Source organism: Myotis lucifugus, unplaced genomic scaffold (assembly GCF_000147115.1).
Source record: "Myotis lucifugus unplaced genomic scaffold, Myoluc2.0 scaffold_8, whole genome shotgun sequence".
In the NCBI taxonomy this organism is placed as follows: domain Eukaryota; kingdom Metazoa; phylum Chordata; class Mammalia; order Chiroptera; family Vespertilionidae; genus Myotis; species Myotis lucifugus.
Window position 1 is genome coordinate 6016877 of NW_005871056.1, and position 27535 is coordinate 6044411.

The following is a 27535-nucleotide window of genomic DNA, read 5'->3' on the forward strand; positions in this document are numbered from 1 at the left end:
ACCAGGCCGACTGGTTGTAGGAATCAGCTGTGCGGAAAACGTCTGTCTTCTGGGGAGGCGCTAATCCAGCCTTTGCCTGAGGCGATCGGCAAATGGCTGTGCGCAGGGCTTGGGCGGGGCGGGCTCAACAGGGCGGGGGGAGGGAGCCACTATGACTGCTCTCAGTCCGTCCCCAGGGGCTCTGCCTCTCTGTCCCATCAACCGCTGCAAACCTCGGAGGGGCCGTAGCCAGACAGTCCCGCTTCTCCCGTTTGAGTCTGGGTCCCTAGAGACTCGCCCGGATCTGTAGCCCAGAGTCTGAGACTCACTCCTGATTGAAAACGACAACCACGCCCTCAGCCGCCAGCCCGCTTTGCGCGCGCACCACCTCACCACCGTACCTTTAAATTTTCCACACTACGCCTCCTCTGAGCGTCGGAATGCTGTTGTTTTTGCTTCTAGTTGAAGAGTCTCTCCTCAGCCAGCCTTCCTGTGGTTCTGGCTGATGTCCATTCCGACTTTTAGTTGTATTTTTGAAGTGGTTGTTTACGGCGGCAGTCTCCGGTGTTTACCTATGCCGCCATCTTCGATTCTCCTTTAGTCTCTCTTCTTAAAGGAAATATTATTGAACTAAATTAGGCTGATATAATATACTTGAAATCATGTGGAAAGCCTTGTCAAATAAAAAAATTAGTAACTGTGTTCTATTTATATACATATATTTTAAATGTTATAAAATTTTCAGCCTCTAAGCTTGGCAGGACAAGTTTGCTGTATACTTCTTAAGCAAAGCCAGAATATTCAGCAGAATTTCAAAACAGGAGCATAAATAATGCCACAGACTCCCACCCAGCCTGCTCTACAGATTGGCTGGGGGGTGGGGCCGCATCTGTACTTCATAGGTCAAATGTATAAGTTGGCTTACTTTGCTTTTTAAATAAAGATGCCTACTTTAATTACTTAATAAGTTAGCTTTTCTCAATATAATCAAGGTCTCATATAAACTCATTTATAATGAGAAGCCAATATATATATATTTTTAAATGTGCTCTATATACTTTTTCTTTAATCTGGTAAGTCCAGGACATTTCAAATTACATTTACTCAACAAGGTACCAAGTACTAGAGCCCGATGTCTGCAAAGGATACATATCTTTCATTTGCTCGATGGTTGGCGCTCGAATAATATCATTGATTCCAATGATGTTATCATGTCTGAAGCCCAGTAGGATTTTTATCTCCCTCAGGGTTCTCTGGCAGTAGGTCTGGTGCTCAAAAGGACTGATGTTCTTGATAGCTACTCGAACTTTGTTGACATTATCATAAGCAGAGCTTTTTCTTCTTCTTCCTCTTCTTAAAGGATACCTTTCAGCATTTCATATAATACTGGTTTAGTGGTGATGAACCCCTTTAGCTTTTCCTTATCTGTGAAGCTCTTTATCTGACCTTCAATTCTGAATGATAGCTTTGCTGGATAAAGTAATCTTGGTTGTAGGTTCTTGGTATTCATCACTTTGAATATTTCTTGCCACTCCTTTCTGGCCTGCAAAGTTTCTGTTGAGAAATCAGCTGACAGTCTTATGGGTATGCCCTTGTAGGTAATTGACTGTCTTTCTCTTGCTGCTTTTAAGATTCTCTCTTTGTCTTTTGCTCTTGGCATTTTAATTATGATGTGTCTTGGTGTGGTCCTCTTTGGATTCCTTTTGTTTGGGGTTCTCTGCGCTTCCTGGACTTGTAAGTCTATTTCTTTCATCAGGTAGGGGAAGTTTTCTGTCATTATTTCTTCAAATAGGTTTTCAATATCTTGCTCTCTCTCTTCTTCTGGCACCCCTATAATTCGGATGTTGGTACGCTTGAAGTTGTCCCAGAGGCTCCTTACATTATCTTCGTATTTTTGGATTCTTTTTTCATTTTGCTTTTCTGGTTGGGTGTTTTTTGCTTCTTCGTATTTCAAATCTTTGACTTGATTCTTGCGATCCTCTGCTCTGCTGTTGGGAGTCTGTATAATATTCTTTATTTCAGTAAGTGTATGCTTAATTTCTAGTTGGTCCTTTATCACAACGTCAAGGGTCTCACTAGATTTCTTGAGGGTCTCATTAAGTTTATCGGCGGTTTCTAGAAAATTCTTGAAAAACCTTAAAAGTGTGGTATTGAACTCTATATACAGTAGTTTGCTTTCCTCCATTTCTGTCATTTGTGTCCTGTTTCTTTATCTCGGCATTTTTTATGCTTCGCTGTGTCGATAGAGTGGCTTTTTGTGCTAAGTGTCCTATAGGGCCCAGTGACTCAGCCTCCCCAATTACCTGAGGTAGCCATTCTTGGTGCTGCCCTCAAGTTCCAACCCATGCCAGACAGTCCCGTTTCTCCCGTATGAGTCTGGGTCCCCAGAGACTCGCCCGGAACTGGAGCTCAGAGCTTGAGACTCCCTCCCGATTGACAACCGTGTCCTCAGCCGCCAGCCCTCTCCACGTGCGCCTCCGTACCTCTGTACTTTACTTCCGCACCGCACCTCCTCTGAGTCTCGGTATGCTTTTCTCTTTCCTTCTAGTTGTAGAATTTCCACTCAGCCAGCCTTCCTGTGGTTCTGGATGATGTCCGTTCCGTCTTTTGGTTGTATTTTTGAATTTGTTGTGGGAGGCAGCAATTTCCGGTGTTTACCTATGCCGCCATCTTGGTTTCTCCTAAATGTTTTCTAATAGTTCTCATTTACATTAACTTCCTGAGTATGTCCTCCCTGCCACCTCCAAATATGTGCAACTGATGTAAAAAAGAGAGTCCTCTAAAAATAGTTAGGAACCAGATGAATCAGATGTGTGAACTGGATCACATTTATGCATCCAGTTGTTTTGATACCAACTTGACAGGAAGCAAAGAGTGGCTGGGGTGACATTCAGAAGCTCTGGTTCCCAACCAGCAAGGGCACCACCTCTGCTCTCCTGAGTCTCCTGGAAGTGTTACAGCCAGGGGAGAGCAGCTGAGCTGTGACTAAATTTCCCCAGCTCTTTTTTGAGCTTGGAGTTCTACTAGTAAGTTCTGTTAAAGCCTCTTGTAATAAATGGCAGGAGAAGGAAACATCTGCAAATAGGTGGCACAAGTTCAGGGAATGAGACCTTCAATTTTATCCCCTTTATGTCATTTCCATCTTTTTCCTTTAGATAAGTGATAACACTCTCAGTGTGTCTGAAGAATTCTCTCCACCCAAATTGTAACGGTCACTAACTTCTATTCCCAGTCTTAAGTTTCCCTTTAAAGCCTATAGCCTGGCAGGTCCTGAGTTGCTGGAAGGTACCAGAATAAATGAGTATGTTATACCTGTCTTGGGCCATACACACCTGTTAATGTGTTAGATGAAGGCCATTCATATTGACTTAGTTAGGAAAAGCTGACTTCTTCTTGCCCTTCTGCAGATAAATTTTTCAGTCAAGGCTGTGCCCCTGGGTATGAGCGAAGTTCCAGTCTCTGTGCTCTGTGTGCTGGATCAGAAACTGTTCCAGGAAAGGAGTGTGAACCCAACAACAATGAGAGATACTACGGCTACACAGGGGCTTTCAGGTAAGTCTTATAATGCTGAAATGAATATAATAATACTCCCAGCTCTGACAAGATTCCTTTTTAGGAACTAAGGTGAGTTTCTTATGTTACTAGCCTATTAGTTCTGCGTGTTTCAGGTGCCATATTCAGCAACCATATGTAGAACCCTGTGTGAAGGGCCCTCCAGGACTGTCTCCAGACCTGGCTGTCATAGACAGCAAAGATTGGCAGTAAGGTTGTTCTCAACAGAGGGCAATTTGCCCCCTGGGGACATATGGCAGTGTCTGAAGATATTTTTGATTATCAAATAGGACTGGAGTGGGTTGGTGTGGGGAGAGGGTGCTACTGGCATCTAATTGATAGAGGCTGCTAAACATCCTGCATGCATAGGACAGCGCCCTACAACAAAGAGTTATCTGGCTCCAAATATCACAAGTGCCAATGTGAGGGAACCCTATCATAGTTGAATATAGGAGTCAGGGGCCTGGCTCATGCTCTTCATGCATCTCTGGGGAACCTACAATCTGGAAATATACAAAAGTAAAGTACATGATTTCTACATTCCCAACTATAATTCTATTTCATGGGATGTTTATCATTTTTTTTATACAGACACCTGTGCACTTTACAACCTTATTACTTTTTAACTATCCTTTCTGATTCAGGCCTGTGTTACTTAATAGTTCGTTAATCCATCAACGGCACAATGATGGTAGCATTGTAACTGAACTTCTCGGTGAAGAAAAACACTAAATTTTATCCCAATGTGTCAGTTAGAACTACCTTGTGAATTAGAGTAAGTACAATTCACAGTCTACACATTTCCAATTTTACAAAGAAATTACCTCACTGAAAAACTACTCTCTAAAATCTGTTTTGATGCTTAGAAAATGATATAGCTCTCTCTGTTGGAGAAACTGTGCAGAATTTAAGATTTAGTGTGTGGAACCGAGACTGTATAACTACAAAGCAAATCGGAGATTTCTTTTTCTTTATTACTTTGTGATGTAAGATTAGTGATAATAGTTGATTAGTGATAGAAGGGGAGTCCCAATTGCTGTTGTCAGATGGCCAGCTCTAGATCTGTAAGGTGGCCCTCCTGAAGGAAAGATCTATCTTGCTGACTTCCTCTTTTCTCCCTATCTTGCTCTCTGTAGGTGTCTGGTTGAGAGAGGAGACGTGGCCTTTGTGAAAGAAGAGACTATCGATCAGAACACTGGCGGTATGTGCAATGCTCCCCTGTCCCTCTACACCGGGGCTGGTGTGTTCCCTTGTGTTCAGGATGCCTTGGTGAAAGTGTTATGTACTCTATCAGGCTCCAGAGCTCTGATTCTCAACCTTTTTGTTCAGTGGAGAGAGGTTTTCACCTGGGTAAGGAGTGTGGCAAGAACTGTGAGGTTCCAGTGGACCTGAATTCTCTCCCAGGAACCCTGCCACGGGTGCAGGCATTGTGCTGCCTGTCCCCTAAATACTTCAGGGCACATTTCTTAAGAACAAGGACTTTCTCTTACATACCTACTTTACAATTACCAAGATCAGGATATTTACATTAACATGAATTTAATATTCATTACATCCACAGTCCATATTCAATTTTTCTGAATCACTGCAAAAGAGTCTGTTATAATTATTTCCTATATTTTTAGGTCCAATATATATTCCAATATATTCTATGTCCACTGGGGGAAAAAACCCTAGAGACAGTGGCATACCAGTAGGGATGAGCACCAAGATCGTGGATTCTAGAACCACCTCCATTAAAAGTAACCAGGGCCCCTTAGAAAAATAGCCTATTCTAGGGCTGAGCAGGAGAAATACAAGTTGAGCTTGGAACATCACATGGAAGTGATCAGAGTGATGGGACATGTGAAAGCACACATTTGGACCCCCAACTGGACAAATCTGGGGCATTATGAGTATTAAAAGAAATAATAATAATGTAACTATAATAACCCATTAAATAAATAGGAATACATGAGTCCATCCTGATTAAACAAATGAAGGTAAAGGAACAGATATTCCTTATTGTAGAATACTAACTAATATATGTAGAAATAATTATAAAGTTAAAAAACTATCACTTGGCAAACAATCGTTTTTTATGATTGATTCAATCAAGATTGATTGAATCAGGAACCATTATTGGATCCTAAAACTAGAGGGTGAATATTGGATGGCTATGACATTAAAAAACAAGCCCTGGCCAGGTGGCTCAGTTGGTTGGAGCATTGGCCCATTGGTTGGAGCACTGGCCCATACACCAAAAGGTTGTGGGTTTGATTCTCAGTCAGGGCACATACTTAGGTTACAGGTTTGATCCCAGTCAGTGTGCATACAGGAGGCCACTGATTGATGAATTGATGTCTGTCTCTCTCTCTCTCTCAAAATCAATAAAAAAATATCTTCAAGATTAAAAAGGTAAAAAGAAAAAGTTTTTAAAGTTGGTAAGAATGAGTACGCCACCTGCCTGCTCTGTATTACTAACTACTTATAGAACCCAATATAGTCCAAGCAGCTATTTCTTCCCTTCCTTTCCTCATGCTCCTTCACCCAACCTCAAATCTTTCCAGCAACCCATCTAGAATAAACTAACTCCAACTCCCCCAAGAAGCCTCCCCTGATGGGACACATACACCCACAACAGAATCCCCTGTCCATATTGCTAGTATTGTTGAACTCATCACACTTTATAATAATAAACTGGCCACAGGAAATCTTTGAGCTCTTTCCCCCTCCTTTTGTATCCCAACACTGACTATAGTATATGGCATACGGAAGTGCTAAGTACCTACTTGAAGGAACATTGATTTGGCTAATTTTCCTTTCTTCCCTCCTATTATTTTTGCTTTTTTTCTTTAAAGCCTGTCCTTTTTCCTGCTACCGAGTATTACTCTTTGTCACCCCTTGATTTCTTTTTGTACTCTTCTGAGTAGGGCCCCCCTTTCTAGGCTTTAATTCTCTACTCGTTGCAATGACTCCAAGAGCTTTGCCTCTTGAGGGGAATTTAGAGAGGAAGCCTGACCTATATTGCCACATGGTCATTTTTACGTACAAAGTACACTGGCGCTGCAACCTCAACCTGTGTAAATCCAAACTCCTTATATTCTCTCAAAATCCAGTCCTCTTCCTACAGCCTCCGTTCCTACTGAAGACTTGACTATATGCCCTGCTAGTCAAGTCTAGATTAGTCTCTGTCAGTATGATTTTATTTCTTCAAAATATGTCTTTTTAAAAATATATATATTTTATTGATTTTTTACAGAGAGGAAGGGAGAGAGATAGTTAGAAACATCGATGAGAGAGAAACATCGATCAGCTGCCTCCTGCACACCCCCTACTGGGGATGTGCCCGCAACCAAGGTACATGCCCTTGACCGGAATCGAACCCGGGACCCTTCGGTCCGCAGGCCGACGCTCTATCCACTGAGCCAAACCGGTTATGGCTTCAAAATATGTCTTTATTAATTCCATGGTATGTTGTGGTATAGAAGAATCAGGATACAGAAGCATGTGGACTCTATGATCTAATTATTTAGATTTGTCTGCAAATTATGTGTGTCGAAAAAAGACTAGAAGAAATGCACCAATCTGAAAAGTGGCTGCTGTGGGATTATAAGTGTTTCAGAATTTTCTTCCTTAAACTGTGTAACATTTTACAAATTACTGTTGTAAATCAAAAACCAAAACCAAGGATTAGTTTTATTGGAAATAAAAAGTTTTATCATGCACTTTTAGATGCCCACTGCTACCCTCCTAACCCAGACTAAATCTCCTCCCATCTCATTATTCTTAATTGTCCTATTTTAGGCTCTGGCTCATACAGTAACATTGACTTCCATTCATGAATCCTCATAGACCCACTTTTCCTCCTGCCAAGTGCCACACTCCATCCCACACTCAAGGCCTTTAGTGCCTGGGCGTGCCTCACCTGCTCAGCCCAACCACCCAGACTGTCCCAGTGGGGCCATTCTCCTTTCACCCATTAGAAACACCAGGTGTGTACCTCCCTGAGTCTTACCAGTGCCCTCCACCTTCCCAGAGAAGCATTCCTTTCTCCTCCCCCCAATCCTATACATTACAAGATACGTGAAACCTTGCCTCTTCCAGCTAGCTTCCCCTAATTAATGTACCCTCACTGTGCTGGTTCTGAGTTCACACAGCATTTAGAGGTATGTTCTACCTCTAAATGGGTAGAACTGGAACTGGTAAGAAAGGAAAGGAGAAATGTTTAAAGGTGGGTGAAGATGTGTATGGTTAGGCAATTTGAGTTTTCTATTAACACTAAAAGGGTACATTTTGGGAGTGCAGAAAACAGGTATTTTGACTTTATACGTAAGTAATATAAAATTTTATAATAGTGAATCCATCTATTAGTTGTTCCATTAAATGACAAAAATTAAATGAAAATTAAATTAAGGAAAAGATTAGGAGAGAAGGGAAAACATTTGAGAATTGCTCTGGAGGAAAGAGCCAGAAACCTGAGAATGGGTAAGATTTTCTTTTCCAGAGAAAATACAGAGACGGTGAAGCAAAGGGCTGAGAACAGGGTATGGACCTGTGTGCACAAACTTAACACATTGCTGCAGTTTCCAAAAGGGCTTCTGGGGAAGTTCCTTTGCTTGTTGGTGCAAGAAGGTAGAGCATAGAGACTGTCAACCAGTTGAGGGGTCACGTACTTCCTACACTGGAGCAAGAGGCCCAAATGCTTTGGAATTTAGTAGAAATGAAGAACTTTTGGAACAGCATCCACAGAATACAGTCCTCTTCTCTGGCTGGGTGGGGCAGGTTGGAAGGGGTGGTCGCTAGGAATTCCTGGTAAGTCTCTTCCTCTCCACATCACCGTGTGCACTTCTGCTGGCCACTGGGTCCAGGCCCTCCGTACACCAGTGGATCGGTCACAGTGCCCCGGAGAGGGTGACTTGACCAAAGCTGTCAGCTGTGGCTGACCCACCTTCTCTATCTCCAGGAAAGAACACTGCTGACTGGGCTAAGGACCTACAGAAGGAAAATTTCAAGCTGCTGTGCCCTGATGGCACCAGGAAGCCTGTGACCGAGGCTGAGAACTGCTACCTAGCCCGATCCCCAAATCATGCTGTGGTCTCAAGGCAAGATAAGGCAGCTTGTGTTCAGGAGGTGCTAGGTCAACAGCAGGTAGGGACCAGCCAGGGCCTCCACCCTTTCATTCTGGGTGGTGTGGATTACCTGGGAGGAGCTCACAGCTAAATGGAGCCCCTATTCCTGCATTCTCTTTCTGGAAACTGGAATTGGGAGGGTATGGACTGTGGAACTGCATCTCCGAGGCCTGGCTCTCCTGGTCACGAGATTAGCCCCCATCTGATGTGCATGTCCTCAGGTCTGTCTTCCTGCTTTGCCCTTGGTACCCTCGTTTTCTGCACATCTGCATTTTTTTAAAATGAAAAGGACTGATTCTGTTTCCCAGACCTCCCTGATACAGGTCATGAAATGTGGATCTGTGTTTCCCTTGCTTAGACAGACTGAGAACCACTCAAACATCCAGAAAAATCCAAGCTCCCAACCCTCATGGAGCTTTTCCTCTGGCCGGCGTTGGTGAGGAGAGGGGCTGCCTGTGTACTCTTTTTGATTTTAGAGAGGAAGGGAGAGGGAGAGAGAGATAGAAACATCTATGATGAGAGAGAATCGTTGATCAGCTGCCTCCTGCACACCCCACACTGGGGATCAAGCCCACAACCTAGGCATGTGCCCTGACGGGGAATTGAACCATGACCTCCTGGTTTATAGGTCAACACTCAACCACTGAGCCACGCCAGCTGGCTCATACAGTAACATTCTAATGAGTATTCTAATCCTAAAGGCTCCTCTACCCACAAATACTACTTGCCTATTGATTCACCATTAGTTTTATTTTTTTAAAATTAAGATAGCATATCTTTGTGAGTCCTCTTAAGGAAAATTATAATAATAATTCAGATTTAATGAAGATTTCCTAGGTGCTAGGTGGAATGCTAAACTTTATGTAATCATCATTTCACTTATAATCTTAGGAAGCGTGGAATAATTAAGCCTCTTGCCCAAGATAGGATAAAAATGTAGTAAAGCCCTGGCCAGGTAGCTCAATTGGTTGGAGTGTCATTCCGTACACTGAAAGGTTTCGGGTTTGATTCCCTGTCAGGGCACATACCTAGGTTGCGGGTTTAATCTCTGGTTGGGGCGCTTACAGGAGGCAACTGACAGATGTTTCTCTCTCACATCAATGTTTCTCTCTCTCCCTTCTTCTCTTTCTAAAAATCAATAAAAACATACCCGTGGGTGAAGATTAAAAAAAGTTTAGTCAAACATGAACTTGTAACAACCACCTATACCACCACTTATTGGGTGGCTCATGTTTAACATCTTCTTTGACAGTAACACTTGGAAGGGACATGTTTCTGCCTGTCCTCTCGTTTCAAGCAGCCCATGAGGCCATGGCCAAGGAAGTGGGGTGGAGAGATCAGAGAAATCAGGAGCAGGTGGCTGGGTGGGAAGGACTCCACAGAGGATATGGACCAGGAGGAACCCTACAGAGGACTTTGGGACTTCATGAAAGCATGGAGCTGGGGCCAAAAGTGGGTGAATGCCAGGTGAGGGAGGTGGAGAGATCCTGAGGCATCCTCTGTAGCTTCCCTTGCTTTCCAAAGCTGGTTCCTAACTTTTAGTCTCCTCTATCCCATCCATATGTTCCTAGTTGCTCACTTCCACAGTCCTCAGCACTTCCTATTCATTTGACAGGCCGAATATGGAAAAAACGAAAATGGCTGCTTGAGCGACTTTTGTCTGTTCCAATCTAAAACCAAGGACCTGCTGTTTAGGGATGATACAAAATGTTTGGCCGAACTTCAGGGCAGAACAACGTATGAATCCTACTTAGGAGCGGAGTATGTCACGGCTGTGGGTAACCTGAGACAGTGCTCAACTTCAAGTGAGTAGGAGGAACAACATGGGGGAAGCTGCAAAGCAAATATGGGCAGGGTTCTGGGTGGTGAGTACAAAAGGAGAAGTGGGCTACAGCTCCAGGAGATGACCAATGGACAAGATGAAACAACGAGGGAACAACATAATCCCAGAACATATGAAGGCTACTTGTATGGGCAGTTGGCAAGAAGGCAATTGCCTCAGGGCACTGAAGTAGTGAGTTGCCTGGATATGCAGAATTCCATGTTATTGCGAAGAAAAGAAGGGATTTATGTGCCTATGCCCATTGCTCTGCACTAAAATCCATTTTTTATACAGAGTTGCACTGTCTAATATGGCAGCCGCTAGCTATATAACACCATTTAAATTTAAATTACTTAAAATTAAACAGAATGAAAAATTTAGTTCCTCAGTCACACTAGCCATAATTCAAGTGCTCAAAAGCTACATGTGGCTCCACATAGGTGAGCAAAGATGCATTTCCATCAACACAGAAAGTTCTTTAACACAGTGCTGCTCTTGAGAGCTTGAACAATGATAATTCTGGTAACTATAAAGTTGTCATATATAATACTCATCTGGAACACCAGTTTTCTCAGAATTAAATAACAAAAAAGTACATTTGCACTATATGTTGGACCTCATTTAAATACTTGAAATCATTTGGAAGATGTGGGAGAATAACATGCTATAGGGTGAATATACATCAACTTTTGTGTGCATATAAGTGAGCCATAGCCCTTAAGAAAGCATATCTTAAGGACCATGGCCATGTGGATTCTGATTCCCAGGCCCTGTGGATACTGAATCAGCAAGTCTGTGCCACAGTCAGGGTTTCCGCACTTTAACAGCTGCCCCACATGATTCTGATGTAAGGAACATGCTTGCCCATGGTCACTGTTGTGAGCACCCAGTTATAATTACCTAACCTATATCCTCCAAGAGGGGAGAAAGTCTGACTCTGCTGTTCTCTGCTCCATCCCCTGCCCCTAGTATGGAAACTGGCTCATGCAGGTGCCTAGTGCATCTTGCTATGGTGGTTCCTTTCCAGCCTAGAGAGGTCAGAGAAGACAGTACTCGCAGGCTCCTCCCAATCACATGGACTCAAGTGTAGGAGCTCTGCCTATAAGACACCAGGTGGGGGATGATGCAGGGCAGGGAAATCGTGTTACCATCCTTGCCATGGGGCATGACCTGGGGTAGGCACAAGGCCTATGCAGGCAAGTGGAGAAGGCCACTGGGATGCTTTTGTATCAGGTTTAACTGTTTATTCACTCGACAGAAAATAAATATAGGTATATACTGACTTTCCTACCTTTCTTCTCTTCCCCTACAGAACTCCTGGAAGCCTGCACTTTCCATAAACCTTTAACTCCAAAAACGGGGCCATGAGCTGATGGAGCTGGGAGCTCCCCTGGTCTCGCTGGCCTGAGGGTTTTTTGGCTGCCTTCATAGTTCAATGTTGCCATCTGTGCAGGAAATAAATAAAAAATATTACTGGTTTTACCTTTTAAAAACTTCATTCTTTCCTAAATGTTTGTCCTGGAAGGATTTCTTCTATACTATCCATCTAAACACATGTGCAATTGAGCCCTTCCTTCAGAGCTCAAGCTCTGATTCTTCCCACAGCTTCGGTTGTGGTGCCATAGCCACACCTCCTGGGTACAGTCCCAAATGGAATTCTTTCTAAAAGGGGTCTGCATGGTCATTATAATGCAATCAAGTGTATGTGGCTGTGTGGCTGTGTGTGTGTGTGTGTGTGTGTGTGTGTGATGCTAGGGAAGGGGCAGGAAGGAGAATGCAGAGTGAGTTACTGAGATAGACTACAGAAAAAAAAATATTTATATATTTAATTTTTTTTAAAATGAATTTCATCAGATCCTGATTCTAACTGGTTGGAAAAGTGAATCACTGGGACATCATCTTGCTAAAAATCATCCCTTGACCCCGATTCCCACAGCCGTCATTGCCCTGTCTCCTCTCCCCTTCTCAGTCAAACTCCTGAAAGATGGAGGCTCGCTCTTTCCATGCCTCCTTTATTATTAACGGCTGAACATACGGAAATCAGCCTTCCGCTCCACTCACTTCTCTGTAGCTACCCTGGCTAAGATCGCCACCCACCTGCCAATTGTGAAAACCAGTTTTAGTTCTTTCATTCCTGAGTCTATGTGCTGCACTTGATACAGCTGACCACTCACTCTGCCTTGCAAGTCTCCAGCTTCTCTGTCCTGGTAGTCCCTCTGTCCACTTGTGGCCTTACTTTGGGCTCATCCTGCCAGCCCTGAGGGAAATAATTGTAGGGAAATAATTCTGGGGTTCTTCTCTTGACCCAGCACTCTTCTCACTTTGCAGGCCCTCCCTAACCAATGGGCATCTACGTCTATATTTCTGACCCCTGCCTCCAGTGTCCCCACACTCATACCCCCTCCTCCTTACTGTGGAGCTATACTTGTAGAGCTCTCACAGGAACCAGAAATCCCCACATCAAAAAATTGAGGTGATCATCCTGCCCCTTCCCTCTCCTGCTTCCCTAACCTAACTGTTGTCTACATATATTTCACACCAGCTAGTCATGGTCTTTTACCCTCACAGGAGCCATAAAGTGAGGAGTCAAATTTCAACTCCCTGTTTTCTCTCACTCCATGTCCAAGGCCAGCAAGTTCTGCTGATCTTGCCCTCTAAACAACTCTTCAGTTTGCCCCTTTAGTTCTTAACTCCTCCCACAGCCTCAATTGACACTCAGGCATGGAGCTGCAGAAAGGGAGTTTCTGGACACAACAGTCCACATCTCTCTTAAATTTCTAATGTCCATGGAAACAGGATTCTAGGTGCACTTTGTAGTGAAGACCTGAGTTCACCTTTTTACACACACAGCCCTACTTTGCCTTGAGCCTATCAGCATTCTGCCTTATTTAATATTCACCAAAACTCCACCCTTACCCCAAATCCTATAGCTTTCTTTTCCTTTGTTTGGTGAGATGCCCCATGGGGTGTAGTCTGTATTATTGCAATGAATCAACAAACCCAACTTTGTCAACAACGTACGGAGCACCTACCAGGAGCCAGACACTGTTCTGGGACTGCAAATATAGCAGTGCATGCTATAGCTCCTTAAAATAATTTGTGTATTTTTATTTATCCCTCTCTCTAGATTGCCTTATGATCCGTGTATATGTACAGAGAAATGTCTGAAATCATGTTCACCAGATACGTCTCTGTATCCCCCTATCACACCGTTCATCCTCTGTCAATCCCATGCCACATTATATTCAAATGAAATGCTTCTGTAGCTAAGATGTGGAAACTGCCCAGGTGCTCATCAGCAGATAAGTGGATTAAAAAAAGCTGTGGGGCATTTAGCCCATGGAAAACTTTGCAGCAGCAAAAAAGAAGGCTCTCTTGCAGGGACGTGGAGAGTATTATGCTAAGCAAAATAAGCCAGTCTGAGAAAGACAGGTATCACATGATCTCACTCACATGTGGAATCTAATGAACAAAGTAGCTTCACGGGCATGGACCCATGGAACACACTGGCCAATCTCAGAGGGGACGGGTTGGGAGGGACGGGAAGAGATTACCCAAAACACTTGTATGCGTAGCCCATGGACACAGACAACAGTGCCGTGAAGCCTGGGGGCTGGGTGACGGAGGGAAAATGGGGGACATCTATAATACTCTCCACAATTAAAAAAACCCATCAACAAATAAAAAGAAATGTTTCTGTAACGTTTGAGTTCTTCACAAGGCTCACCTGAGGGAAGGAGCGACTGGAAATCCTCAGTGGGGATTTCTCGAGCCACTGATTTTATTCCTCCAGCATTATGTCAAAAGCATGAAGAGGGCGGCGACATGTGACATTTATCTCCAGGGATCAATGCCTCACTCGAGAAGTTCCCGAGGCGGCCCGCTCGCGCGTGCGGCAGGTACGCACTGTACGACAGGTACACAGTGTACGATAGGTACGCACTGTACGACAAAAAAGAACTACAACTCCCATCAGGACATTCGGGACCATGGCCCTCGCGGAGTAAATATAACTCAGGAACTACCACTCCCGTGATGCCCCGCTTCGTACGTCTGCGCAGAGCGCAGGGACACGTTGCATTTGCGGCGCCGCAGACCACGCACGCATCTCAGCGTGGCTTCCGCGGACTCCCGGCGAATGGGGAATGATGGTGGTGGTGGTGTCGGGGGCGCCTTCCAGCCCTACCTGGACTCCTTGCGGCAGGAGCTGCAGCAGAGGGACCCGACGCTGCTGTCAGTCGTGGTGGCGCTTCTCGCGGTGCTGCTGACGCTGGGTAAAGGGGCGGCGGTGCTTATGGAGGGTGCAGGGCGGGGAGTCCGGGCTTGGACTGGGAGGATGCCGGGCGGAGAAGGCACCTGGGGGGCGTCTATAGAGGGAGACTCACCCCTGAGGACACACTGTCCTCCTGCCCGAAGCAGGGGGAGCAACGCTGAGTTAAAGGGGAACCCTTGCGACCCTAGAAGGGATGTCCTAGTCCTCGGGGAACTGATTACTCTTCTTCAGCCCCTGTTCAGCCTGAGGGTGTGTTACCCCTTATATTGCTTTTACTACCAAGGCTCACAGAGCCTCTACTTCAAGTTTGAGCGTCGCGTGTTTTTGCCTGCAAGGCGCTGGGGATACAGAATTTATTAGGCTACATTGCACTTAGAGAGTCCACTGTCGGGGTGTAGGGGGTGCACACAAAAGTTGATACTTGATAGTGGCCGGTACCCAGTGGGGTCTGTAACAACAATAACAACAAAAGTAAGTTTCCTATACTAGTAATTGCGGCGTTCTGTTGTAGACTTCTGTTAATTTCCTCACCCCAACCATACACACACACTGTTGCTGATAAGGCCTAACCTTGGTTCTTTTTCTCTCTCCCCACAGTGTTGTGGAAGTTCATCCGCAGCAGAAGGAGCAGTCAGAGAGCCGTTCTTCTTGTTGGCCTTTGTGACTCCGGGAAGACATTGCTCTTTGTCAGAGTAAATGCGTTGGTTTACATCTCTCTCAAACCTGATAGGGAAATTTAGGGATTCCCATTATTTCTGTCAGGTCATGATTTATTTTGGAGAAGAAACTGATGCTGATAAATTGGGGAGTTGATTCTTGACGCACTTGGAAGGACAAGAAGACTCCTGAAAACTCATGAACTGGATTTTTTTTTTTTTTTTTACCATTTCTATTTTCTTGTGCTTACCAAATACTGATATTTAGTCCTTATCCCATTTAAGGTTTTATGTAACCACTTTCATGCTATGTCTAAGGATGCCAGAACTCCTGGAAAGATAGAAGACATTGATCTGTATATGGTGTATAATCCATTGTACAGTATACTCTCCTGATAGCTTGTCAAAGGAAAATTTTAAAAGGGTGATTCTTTGTCATTGGGCTCCTTAGGTTTCTTTTCACAGATAATATTTGTAATCTGTTTAGTATTTTTGCTTGTTTTTTGCTATGGAGAGTAGCAGAGATGTTCTCATTATTCTTCCTTTTGAGAGTATAAAAGATTTTCCTTCCAATAAAGAAATATACTCTTTAAGTATTTTAGTAATTAAAAATGTGTAGGGACAGTTGGTAAATTTGGCCACTAACCATTTGAAACTCTTATTTGAAAAAAGCATGGATTTCCCCACCCCTCTCAGTTGGGTAAAAGGGAATAAAGTTTGTAATAAATTAGATTTTTTTTTTCTACAAGTAAAGGGGGAAAAAAAGTCAGCATGGTTCTTTTCACCTTTTGCAAGCAACACTCATTTATTTGACCACTTAGGAGCGTTAGAACAAAATTACTCTCTTAAAGTTTGCTATTTACATGTTTACACTGCTCTCACCCATGTTATTATTTTTTTTACAGTTGTTAACGGGCCTTTACAGAGACACTCAGACTTCCATCACTGACAGCTCTGCTGCGTACAGAGTCAACAATTCCAGGGTAAGCAGTTCCTAGAATGTTGGGAGTCTTGACCATTTTACTTCACTATGATGTGTCAGGAAAGGACATTTCTAACATAAATTAGTCTAAGGGTGTAGCTTATTGTTATGGATAAATATAATTCATGTGACAAATTCTGGGCTTGACCATCCAGGCAACAGATTTAATCATGCCCTCTCTCCTTTGTTGTACCTCATGTACACTGATGTTACATCACATTTTATTAGTTTTTGTTTCTGTGTCTTAAGGGTGAGCATCAAGCCTTTCTCTTTTCATTTATGTTTTGACTATGTAATACATGTATATGGGACAAAAATTCAAAATGTTAATAAGGATCTTTGGTGAAAAGTAATTTTGCCTTTCCTGTCCCTACTACTGAGTCTTCTCCTTAGAGGTAATAACTTCCCATATCCTGTGTACCCTTTCAGGTGGTCTATGCATATACAAACATATCTCTATGTCCTTTAATTTTTTGGCTGTACCATACAATATACTTCTTATTTAATAAGAGCCCTATTAACAAACATTTAGTTTGTTATAATCTTTTGCTTTACATACAATGTTGCAGTAAATATCTTAAAGAGTATACATGAATATATTTCAAAAAATACCAGTAAGGAGTCATGAGAAAGACTTTTTACATACCTATGTAGCTCTATGATGTCAATAGGGACTATCAAGTCAATTATAATGCTTAGTAAGTATTTGGTGAGTGAGTAGAAGGAAGTCTGGGTGGCTGATTGGAGAGATAGATATATAGATGGGTGAATTAAAATGGTGATCTTAGCCCTGGCCAGCATGCTCAGTGGTTAGAGTGTTGACCCTTAGATCTAAGGGTCGATGGTTTGATTCCCAGTCAAGGGCACATACCTGGGCTGCAGGTTCGTCCTACCCTGCGTCAGGGTGCATGCGGGAGGCAACCAATCAATGTATCTCTCACATCTCTGTTTCTCTTTCTCTCTCTCTGTCTCCTACTCTCCCTCCCTCCCTCCCTTTCTCCACCCTTCCCTTCTACTCTCTGTTAAATCAATGAAAAAAATATCCTCAGGGGAGAATTAAAAAAAAGAAAAGGTGATCTTAGAGACCTTCTCTTCTTGTGTTCCTTCTACTTTTCTGGTGCTTCCAGAATTAAACATTGTAAGCAAAATCAAGAGACATCCTTTTAAATGTCTTAGAGATATTTTTGCTCTTTTCAACAATGCCATTCTTTTTGGCCAAGTACTTTTTAAACTCCTAATATTCAAATTTTGAAATTTCAGGTTTGGGAGATCTTTAATTCTTGGGGCACTTGTACCAGGTTTTTTAAAGTGGGGTATTCCAGCCCTGGCCGGTTTGGCTCACTGGATAGAGCGTCGGCCTGGGGACTGAAGAGTCCCGGGTTCGATTCCGGTCAAGGGCATGTACCTTGGTTGTAGGCACATCCCCAGTAGGGGGTGTGCAGGAGGTGGCTGATCGATCCTTCTCTCTCATCGATGTTTCTAACTCTCTATCCCTCTCCCTTCCTCTCTGTAAAAAATCAATAAAAAATATATTTAAATAAATAAATAAAGTGGGGTATTCCAGGGTATGCCTTAGGACCTATACTTTCCATTAGAGTCATCACTGGCCACTTGTGAGTATTGAGCACCTGAAATGTGACTAGTCCAAATGGAACGGTGCTATAAACGTAAAATACACACCAGACATTGAAGACTTGGAATGAGTAAAAGAATGTAAAATACATTAATGTCTTGATTTTTTAACATTATATGTTAAAAGGATAATATTTGAAATAGAGGGTGGGGCAAAAGTAGTTTTACAGTCGTGAGTACGTGAAAGAGTTTATTCTTTTTTTTTTTTTTTTAAATATATTTTATTGATTTTTTACAGAGAGGAAGGGAGAGAGACAGAGAGTTAGAAACATCGATGAGAGAGAAACATCGATCGGCTGCCTCCTGCACACCTCCTACTGGGGATGTGCCCGCAACCAACATACATGCCCCTGACCGGAATTGAACCTGGGACCTTTCAGTCCGCAGGCCGATGCTCTATCCACTGAGCCAAACCGGTTTCAGCGAAAGAGTTTATTCTTGTATTATTATTTAACTAGAGGCCTGGTGCACAAAAATTTGTGCACTGGCGGGGGAGGGGGTGTCCCTCAGCCCGACCTGTGCCCTCTCACAGTCTGGGACCCCTCGGGAGATAACCACCTGCTGGCTTAGGCCCACTCTCCGGGTGGCAGATGGCAGGCCCGATCCCGCAGTGGGGCGGGCAGCGGATGGCGTTGCCCCGCCCCACCTGCAGTATACAAATTTAATGGCCCTCTTCATTGGGTTAATTTGCATACTCTTCTGATTGGCTGATGGGTGTAGCAAAGGTACGGTCAATTAGCATCTTTGTCTTTTATTAGTGTAGATTGTATTTTCCCCACCCTGTATGTTGGATTAAATAATATATATTATTAATATTACCTATTTCTTTTTACTTCTTTTAGATGGTTTTCAGAAAGCTTAACATTACATCTGAAACTTACATATTTCTATTAAATATGTAGAAATTCCTCCCTTCTTTTTTTTACTGTTTCTCTTATCCCCTTATGTTTTAGTTCTAGTCTCTCTGTCAGGATAGTAATGCATCTATGGATTATTTAATAGTGTTTGCTGCTGTGCTGATTATGAAATGTGGTAGTGGGTCCCAACCTGAGATCCTTAGACTCTTACCTGTATTTAAAAAAAAAAAAATACACATCATATTTTTGAACATAAAAGACTGCACAGACTAAGTGACAGGTCATAATAAGTCCCTCCTGCTAAACAATGGTTAAGGATGGCTATGGATAAGGTAGAGTATCTGAGAAATGACTCATGGGTCTGACGATATGTGTGCCAGAGCTGTATCTGAGAGTCTTGCCCTTGAGCATTGTCACATCTACATTGAACCTGAGCTCAAGGATGAAGGCCTGGAATGAATAGCACTTAAATGGTGCTTAATGAGTCTGCTCGGTAGGGCACAGTCCTCCCTGTTTCAGTGATTTTCATCTGGATCAAGAATTGACACAAAATATTGACAGAGTTAGAACAAATGGTGTGTCTGGTAGACATATTTAAAATTAAATTATGGTGGAAATGTAAAAGAATGTTTTGTTATAAAAATTGGGGATCCCTGTAATGGTCACATGCTATATGGTAAAATATAGGGTGTTATATTATTTAGTTCTGCTATTATTTATACTAGTGTGTTTCCCCAGCCTCAGATGGACCACACTTCCCTGACTCCCCCAGACAGGGCCAGGTTTTCTCATGTCCCCTCCAAACACGTATCAGAGTTGTAATTTTACATTGACGTATATGTAATTTTACATTGTGTTGATCTTTCTGATCAGAAGGCCTGTTAGAGCAGGGACCAGACCTGTTTTTGCTCATTGTTCCTCGACTGATGATTTATAAATAGAAGATGCTTGGTGAACATTTGATTCATTGACTAATTAGAGTGAACATTTTTTTGATTAATTAATTGGTCACTATTCTGGTACCTGAAATCTGATATGAAAGGTTTATGTTGTGAATGTGAATCAGGACCAAAACATTAATTTAATGTTATTGCTGCCATCCTTAGGGCACTAACCTGACCTTGATTGACCTCCCTGGCCACGAGAGCTTGAGACTTCAGTTCTTAGAGCGGTTTAAGGCTTCAGCCCGGTGAGTAGGAAGTGGCATGGGCTTGCCTGAAATCTGTATGTCAAAACATGTTTGCTCTCATGGTATTTGGGAAGCATCTGGTATCCTGGAGTGGAAAGAGCGTGGACCCTGGGGTCAGCCAGTTCTGGGTTGCAAGCCTACCTTCACTAGGATTTTATGAGGATTATGTGAGGTAACATTTGACCTGTTTCTCAAGAGTGTTCATAAAGTGTTAACCCTTATCATCATGTTAACACTTGGAGTGCGGGTGAATTTCCCGCCAAAATATAAGATGGCTCTGTCTTTTGGTTTTGTTCCATCCACCAAAAGGGTGGATTACAAACAAATATTTGGTAATACGCAGTTACAATCGGCCCGAGTTTACACGTTTCCCGCACTCCACCGCAAATCTATATGAACCGAGTTAAAGACGGCTCCCGCGGAGTACGCGCAATTCACGCGAGCCGACTTAACTCGTTTCCCGCACTCCAAGTTAATAAAGTTTTCAGTTACTCTGGGGACAAATTTAATAATGCATAGAACTATTAAAATCTGAAAGAAGAATTTTAAAGGTAAGTGGAATCCTAGAAGTTATTAAAATCCAACTTTATATATTTTTAAATTACCTAAAATTGATACCTCAAAAGTACAGAACTGTATTTTCATATTTTAGTATTGTTCTAATGTTACTAACTCTTATTTCCTAAAATTTTTGTGCTACAGTTTAAGATGCTTATTCTTACTTAGTTTCTAACTCTGATAAAAACTCAAGAGGAAAATTAATATACTAGATTTCACTGATTTTTAAGACATTTTAAATATCTATTAAATTGAAATGCTACTTACAGTTGATGGTATCATAGTTATAATTCACAGTATTTTTTCTTTCTTAGTTGTACCTGAAATAATAATGTCTTTTAATTGATGGAATCTTAAGTTTGATGGAATGAGGTAGTTGTTTTTTTACTTATTTTTTGAAGATGTTTGACTTACATTTTATTGCTTCCTTGGCCACAAGATGGTGCTGTTGAGCAACCTAGTACAGATGAGACTGTTGGTGTGATTTTAAAAACCAATTTTTTTAGAGCAGTTTTAGGTTCACAGCAAAATGTAATCAGAAGGCATAGAGATTTCCCATATATCCCTGTCCCCACACATGGATAGCCTCCCCTGTTGTCAACATCCTCCACCAGATTGATTCAGTTGTTCCAACTGATGAATCTATGTTGACATACCATAATCACTCAGAGTCTATATTTTACATTAGGATTCACTTTTGGTGTTATATAGACTACAGATTTGAACAAATGTATAATGACATGTATTCACCATTATAGTATTATACAGAGTATTTTCACTGCCCTATTGATTCCGTTTCTTTAATAGTTGTAGGCCTATTTAGGTTGTTTATTTCTTGTGAGTTTTGGTAGATTGTGTCTTTCAAGGAATTGAACCATTTTACCTAGGTTATCAAATATGTCAGTATAGAGTTGTTCACATTATTCTTTGATAATCCATGGGATCTATAGTAATATCCTCTTTCATTTCTGGTATTAGGAATTTGTGTCCTTTCTCTTTTTCTTAGACTGGCAGAAGTTTATCAATTTTATTGATTATTTTTTCAGAGAACCAGCTTTTGGGTTTGTTGGTGTTCTCTATTGATTTCTGGTTATCAATTTCATTGATTTCTGCTGTAACTTTCATTATTTATTTTCTCCTGCTTATTTTAGATGTGATTTGTCTTAATTTTTCAAGCTTCCTAAGGTAGTAGCTTAGTTTATTGATTTTAGGTTTGTCTTCTTTTCTAGTATATGCATTCATGCCATAAATTCCAGAGTATAGAATTCTATTATTGGGATGGATTTTTCTCTTAAAGAAAAATTAAGGATATAATTTTTTAATATTAAATGCTGTTGAATGCTGACATGCCAGTTTTTCATTTTCCCCCCTCCAGGGCTGTTGTGTTTGTTGTGGACAGTGCAGCCTTCCAGCGAGAGGTGAAGGATGTGGCCGAGTTTCTGTATCAAGTCCTCGTTGACAGCATGAGTCTGAAGAACGCACCATCATTCTTAATTGCCTGCAATAAGCAAGGTGCCATCACATTTTCTGGCGATAATAATTGAGGTTTTCCTGGGATTGCTACTAAGAATTAATATAGTTACCTAAGTTGTTATTATTCAAGAGGAGAGATAATTGCTAATGAGCTATAAATTGAAGGATATTAATTCTTAAAATTTATTTATACTCCTGCATTTTTACTAATATTATCATGTTACTTTAAGGCATGACAAAGGAGTGACTATAATAATTGTTTCTTTGATACAGTGTTTTGCTTTTTTTAAATTGTAAGTCATTTTACTTTACCTAGTTAATTTCATCAGATTGACAATATGTCATATCAGATACTCAACTGTGGAGGGACAAGTAGAATCTCTCCTTTCAAACAAGTTTATCATCTACTGTATTTCATCAAGGGGAGTTTGCAGAAGTTTTTCTTTAACCTGGTAACGATTAAAAACTTTTTAGTCACACCCAATAAAACTAGGCTTCAGTTCATTACTTCTAAAATAAGATAGACTAGTTGATCTTTATAGGCCTCTTTCAATCTGAAAATCTGATTCTATGAAGAGCCCCAATGCATTTCTAACAAGTGATCAGGTAATCTAACAATGCCAAATCAGGAATCAGTCTTAGGATCATTACCTGACCTTCTCTTTATTTCTCCTATTCAGTATAACAAGGGGGGAGGGGGGAGTAATATTTATTTGGCTTCAGCTGTGTGCCAAACCAGTGCTTGTTTCTTTTTTTTTTTTTTTTAATATATTTTATTGATTTTTTACAGAGAGGAAGGGAGAGGGATAGAGAGTTAGTAACATTAATGAGAGAGAAACATCGATCAGCTGCCTCCCACACACGCCCAACTGGGTATGTGCCTGCAACCAAGGTACATGCCCTTGACTGGAATCAAACCTGGGACCCTTCAGTCCGCAGGCCAATGCTCTATCCACTGAGCCAAACCATTTAGGGCAACCAGTGCTTGTTTCTTACCAATGTGCACTTGATGCTGTAACATACCATTTTAATATCAGTTGGCAATATGCTTAGTTTACTTTTATATGACAGGTAGGATGTTTCTGTTGGAGTGAAGACTCTTGTTAAAAATCATAACATTGGTAAGGTTTTATTTTTGTTACATTGGCGGGAATTATATATATGTTGAATTAAAAGATCTGTAAGGTATGGAAAACTTTCATGAAAGAGCTAGTCAATTTTAGAGTCACCAGCTTAATATATTTGTATTATAGGAAAACCCATACATTCAAATGTAAAGCTTACTTTGATAAGGAAGCTACTAGTGATAAAAAGCTTCTTTTTTTTTTTTAAAAGGTACGTGTGACCCTGGTTCAGTGGTTGGAGTGGCTTGTGTATCAAAGGGTTGCAGGTTCAATTCCTGGTCAAGGGCATGTACCTACGTTGCAGGTTCAATTCCCAGCCTGTGTGGGCGGCTACTAATCTTCCTCTCTCTCTCTCTCTCTCTCTCTCTCTCTCTCTCTCTCTCTCTCTCTCTCTCTCTCACACACACACACACACACACACCCTCTTTCCCTCCCCTCCACTCTCTCTAAAAGTCAATGGAAAAATATCCTTGGGGTGAGGATAAAAAGAAAAGAATATGTGTGAGGTTTAAATAGGAATTTCCCATATATACAAGAAGTCTTGGGAAAAGACCCTTTTGGTTTAAACTATAACAGTGTCCTTGTTTCTTTACAGACATTACAATGGCAAAATCAGCAAAGTTAATTCAGCAACAGCTTGAGAAAGAACTGTAAGTATGAATAAGTTCTCTTGGTTAATATCTGAATGGCAGCTATGCTGGGTATAATATTCTTGGTTGACAGTTATTTTCTTTCAGCATTTTGAATATATCATCCCACTCTCTACTGACCTGCAAGGTTTTAGTCTTACGGGGTTTTTCCTTGTTTGTGACAATTGACTTTTGGCTTGCTGCTTTCAAACTTCTCTTCCTTCTAAAATTGCATGTTCATCATCTCTTCCCATACTCTTCATGCCCACTCTCCTGAGACTACATATTGTTATCATTAGGTTACTGAGGTTGAAACAAGTAGATGATTTGGTGTATCTAAATATTCTGTTGTAATTGTTGGAAATTATCTTTAGGAAAAAAATATTATATTATTTGTATATTCTTTAACAGTATAGTCCCAAGTCTTTCCATGTTTAAAACACACTTTCCTTAGTCCATTTGCTTTTCACTCTAAAGAGCCATAGAAAACAACCCAGAAGGAAATGCTGTATTGTAATGAAGTAAAATGTTAAAAAATTGTAAAGGCTAGCATCAGTTAAAGTAAGAGTCTAATTTTAGTTTAATCCTATGTTAGTGAGAATTAGGCTCTGTCATCTTTGAATCATGTTAGTCTTCTGAATAACAAGGTTTATTATGTTTACATTATGGCAAGAGCTGAATACATATAATGTTTTGGGGTTTTTCCTTTTAAGTTTTTTATTATAAAATATCTTATATACAAAGGAAAATATATAACACATATATTTGTTTAAAGAATATTAAAATGAATATCCATTAACCACCACCTTGCTTAGGTCCTCCTTCCCAAAAGCTATAGGCCCTATGTGCTCTTCCCAAATGCTTTTCCCTTTTTTCCTCAAGAGGTAGGTAATATTTTGATTTTGTATTTGTTTTTTAAATACTTTTTCCATAGGTGTGTGTGTCTTTCTAAACAAGGTAGTGTTTAGTTTTTCCTGTGGATTCTTCAAGAATGTTCATGCAATGTTACAGCAGCAAGAAATGCTTTATTTTGTAAGAAAGTAGAAAATAAAGCATTTAGATAGCAGAAAGGGTGGGAGTAGACCCATGAGCATTGTTTATGCACTGCTTATTAGGGCCAGCAGGTGGCTGTAAGGCGATCTAAATTGTGAGGGTTTTAATGGTTAAATAGGTTGAAGAATAGTAATTGTGTCCAAATAGGATATGAGAATCTGGATTTTGTGGATTTCTAAGCTCTATATCCAAAAGACTAAAGATAAATATAATTACCGTATCTACCCACACTTAAATTTCAGAAACTTACATTTTTATTACACTTAGAGCATATATTTAAAAAATACATACATACAGGGTATCCCAAAAAGTTGTATACACACTTTAGCAGCTGATAGCTCAATTTTGAAAATGAAATGTATTTTAATAAACATTGCGTTTATAATTAATTCAAAGCTTGTGTATGCATTTTTGGGAGGGGGGACACCCTGTATTTAAAAATGGCATCATGCAGGAGAGCCTGGTGGATGGGGCCCTGGGCTGAAAGGAGGTTGGTGTGACCTGGGCCCTTTACTGCTGTCATCTAGCATGTAAGGTTGGACCCCATCTCACCTTTTAATCCAGGAGAGTGATTTATAAATGCACAGGATTATTCAACAGTCATGATAGCATCATTGGCAGTTTTATGACTAAGTATCTAAATGTGTGCTGAAATATTTAGGAAGTATCTTGATTTCCTAAAGGCCTTTACTTGTTATATTAAAAATTAAACTCTTTGCTTCCTGACTTTTTTTCGTTTTGCCTCACAGCAACACTTTACGAGTCACCCGCTCTGCGGCCCCCAGCACACTGGACAGTTCCAGCGCAGCCCCTGCTCAGCTGGGAAAGAAAGGCAAAGAATTTGAATTCTCGCAGTTGCCCCTCAAAGTGGAGTTCGTGGAGTGTAGTGCCAAGGGTGGAAGAGGGGACACCAGCTCTGCTGACATCCAGGACTTGGAGAAGTGGCTGGCTAAAATCGCCTGAGGGGCAAACCCAGACACCCAGCTGTGAATGTGTATGTGGTGACGGACAGTTTTGGAAAAGGGTGTAGTTAGAAACATTTCCTTGTTCTGGAAACAAGTTATTGTAGAATTCCAGCCTGGAGTTTTTTTAAAAGTCCAGTTCCCCTTATTGCTTTCAAACTTGTCACTTTTATTGACTCGTGTGCCTTCCCTTTGTTAAAGTGTATGTGATGTCCCGTTAGTGTATGCTTGATGTTCGCCTTTGTGACCATGACAAGCAGACTCCACGTAGAGAAGATCATGAGAACATGGTTACCATCTGAAAAGTTTTCTTATCTTGTGCTTTAGTCCCTTTTTCCTGGAAACAAACCTCTGTGTATGGAACCAGTTAATTTCCAATTACCCTTGAGGTTCATGGACAGTATATCATTTAGTCCTTTTGAACTCTCAGATTTGTATGTACAATTACAATATGGTCTCCCGACATGTGGAGACAGATATAAAGCAGCAAGGCTGTGTTGACAGTGGGTCTGTTCTTCATCAGCTCAGTGACTTGTCCACACTCCACCCTCATAGCATTTAAGTTTCCAAAACGTGACGAACCCTTGGAATTAATCATTCCCAAGTGATAGAACTGTAAATGCTATTTTGCCAAATGCCAAGGGTCTAGTGGTTTCCCCTAACGGGGAGTATATGGAGATTTAGAAGCCGTTCTGCTTTCTGGGTGGCTGAAGGCTCCTGAGCTATCTTCATGTGCTGTTTGATCAGCTCCTGTTGTGTACTCTTAGCTAGAATGCCATGGAACAAATACAAAATGAAAAACGTTCTCTGGATTTTTAACGTGCATTTCACTGACGTTAAGAAAAACGGCCTTTACAAAGTGATTATTTGCTGTCTTCTTAAATGTATGGATTTTATAAATTATTAATACATTTCTTGGTAAATAAAACAGCCTGTTTAGCTCAAAGCGATTAAGTAGCTTGGTATAGTGAGTACAGATGGGAGTGTGTATTAGATTCAGGCCTAACTATAAGTTTCCAGGGCCTAAAGATTGCAGTATGCACTGGACAAACTCTCCTATCCTTGCTTCACACACCTAGGGCCCAGCCCCACTAAACCTAAAAGGAAACAAGGGTGGCGTGAATATGTGGGGAGCTAACCCCAGAACAGTGTGGTAAGAGCCATAACAGGAGAGGTCTAGGGTGCTCTGAGAGCACGCAGCAGGAGCACCTAACCTGGCCTTGAGGGATCAGGGAGAGTCAAAGAATAAAAGCAAATGGAACTGACAGCATCCCAGTGAGCGTGGTCCCCGTGTACACACTCTAGCTCTGAATGAAGGTACTCCAGCTCCCCTGCCCCAGACTGTCACACACCTGCTGCTCGTGTATGAAATAAATGCAAGCTGAGACAAGACGACGACAGACCTTGACCCTGGCAGAGTTTTTCTGAAAGCCTCATTGCTACTAGTGCCCTTCCTGTCCTTTGTACTGCTAGCCTTGCCCTTTCCTTACTCCCCAAGTAGTCATTTAAGGAAGTAAGAACAGTGAACCAGAAATCAGAGAGGAATGTAATAAATGTGACGTGTTTGCATAATCATAGTAGATGCTCATGTGGGTAAAAATCAATGGCTTGGTGCTGCTGTGAAGAGGCCTGGGTTCTCTCAGATTTGTTTATTCTCTCTGGTTAATAAAGTGTTTTACTTTA

The 27535-nt window shown here is 41.6% G+C and overlaps 2 protein-coding genes across 5 annotated transcripts in view; both read left to right on the forward strand.

Annotated features, from left to right (window-relative positions):
* The window catches only part of TF (transferrin), a 79729-nt gene extending 67772 nt beyond the window's left edge, over positions 1 to 11957 (forward strand). For 3 of the 4 annotated variants that reach the window (XM_023749540.1, XM_006083709.3, XM_023749538.1), the window contains exons 13-17: positions 3387 to 3531; positions 4668 to 4732; positions 8477 to 8661; positions 10258 to 10447; positions 11777 to 11957. In XM_023749540.1, the coding sequence (XP_023605308.1) occupies positions 3387 to 3531; positions 4668 to 4732; positions 8477 to 8661; positions 10258 to 10447; positions 11777 to 11832 (641 nt within the window). In that variant the 3' untranslated portion in view covers positions 11833 to 11957. Of the gene's footprint in view, positions 1 to 3386; positions 3532 to 4667; positions 4733 to 8476; positions 8662 to 10213; positions 10448 to 11776 lie in introns of those variants that run through there. The other variant, XM_023749541.1, reaches the window with a different exon arrangement.
* Positions 11958 to 14527: 2570 nt separating this feature from the next.
* On the forward strand, positions 14528 to 27535 carry SRPRB (SRP receptor beta subunit). Its single transcript, XM_006083711.3, has 7 exons — positions 14528 to 14738; positions 15335 to 15429; positions 16299 to 16376; positions 19971 to 20053; positions 21987 to 22123; positions 23804 to 23858; positions 25640 to 27535. Exons 1-7 carry the CDS (start codon positions 14603 to 14605, stop codon positions 25851 to 25853), a joined length of 798 nt encoding a protein of 265 aa, XP_006083773.2. The 5' UTR covers positions 14528 to 14602; the 3' UTR covers positions 25854 to 27535.

Bases quoted from the DNA above. Each gene is read 5' to 3' on its own strand.
- SRPRB (XM_006083711.3), top strand. From the start codon at position 14,603: ATGGGGAATGATGGTGGTGGTGGTGTCGGGGGCGCCTTCCAGCCCTAC. The intron at 15,430-16,298 runs GTAAATGCGTTG...TTTTTTTTACAG, and splicing joins AGACATTGCTCTTTGTCAGA to TTGTTAACGGGCCTTTACAG. The intron at 20,054-21,986 runs GTGAGTAGGAAG...TCCCCCCTCCAG, and splicing joins CGGTTTAAGGCTTCAGCCCG to GGCTGTTGTGTTTGTTGTGG.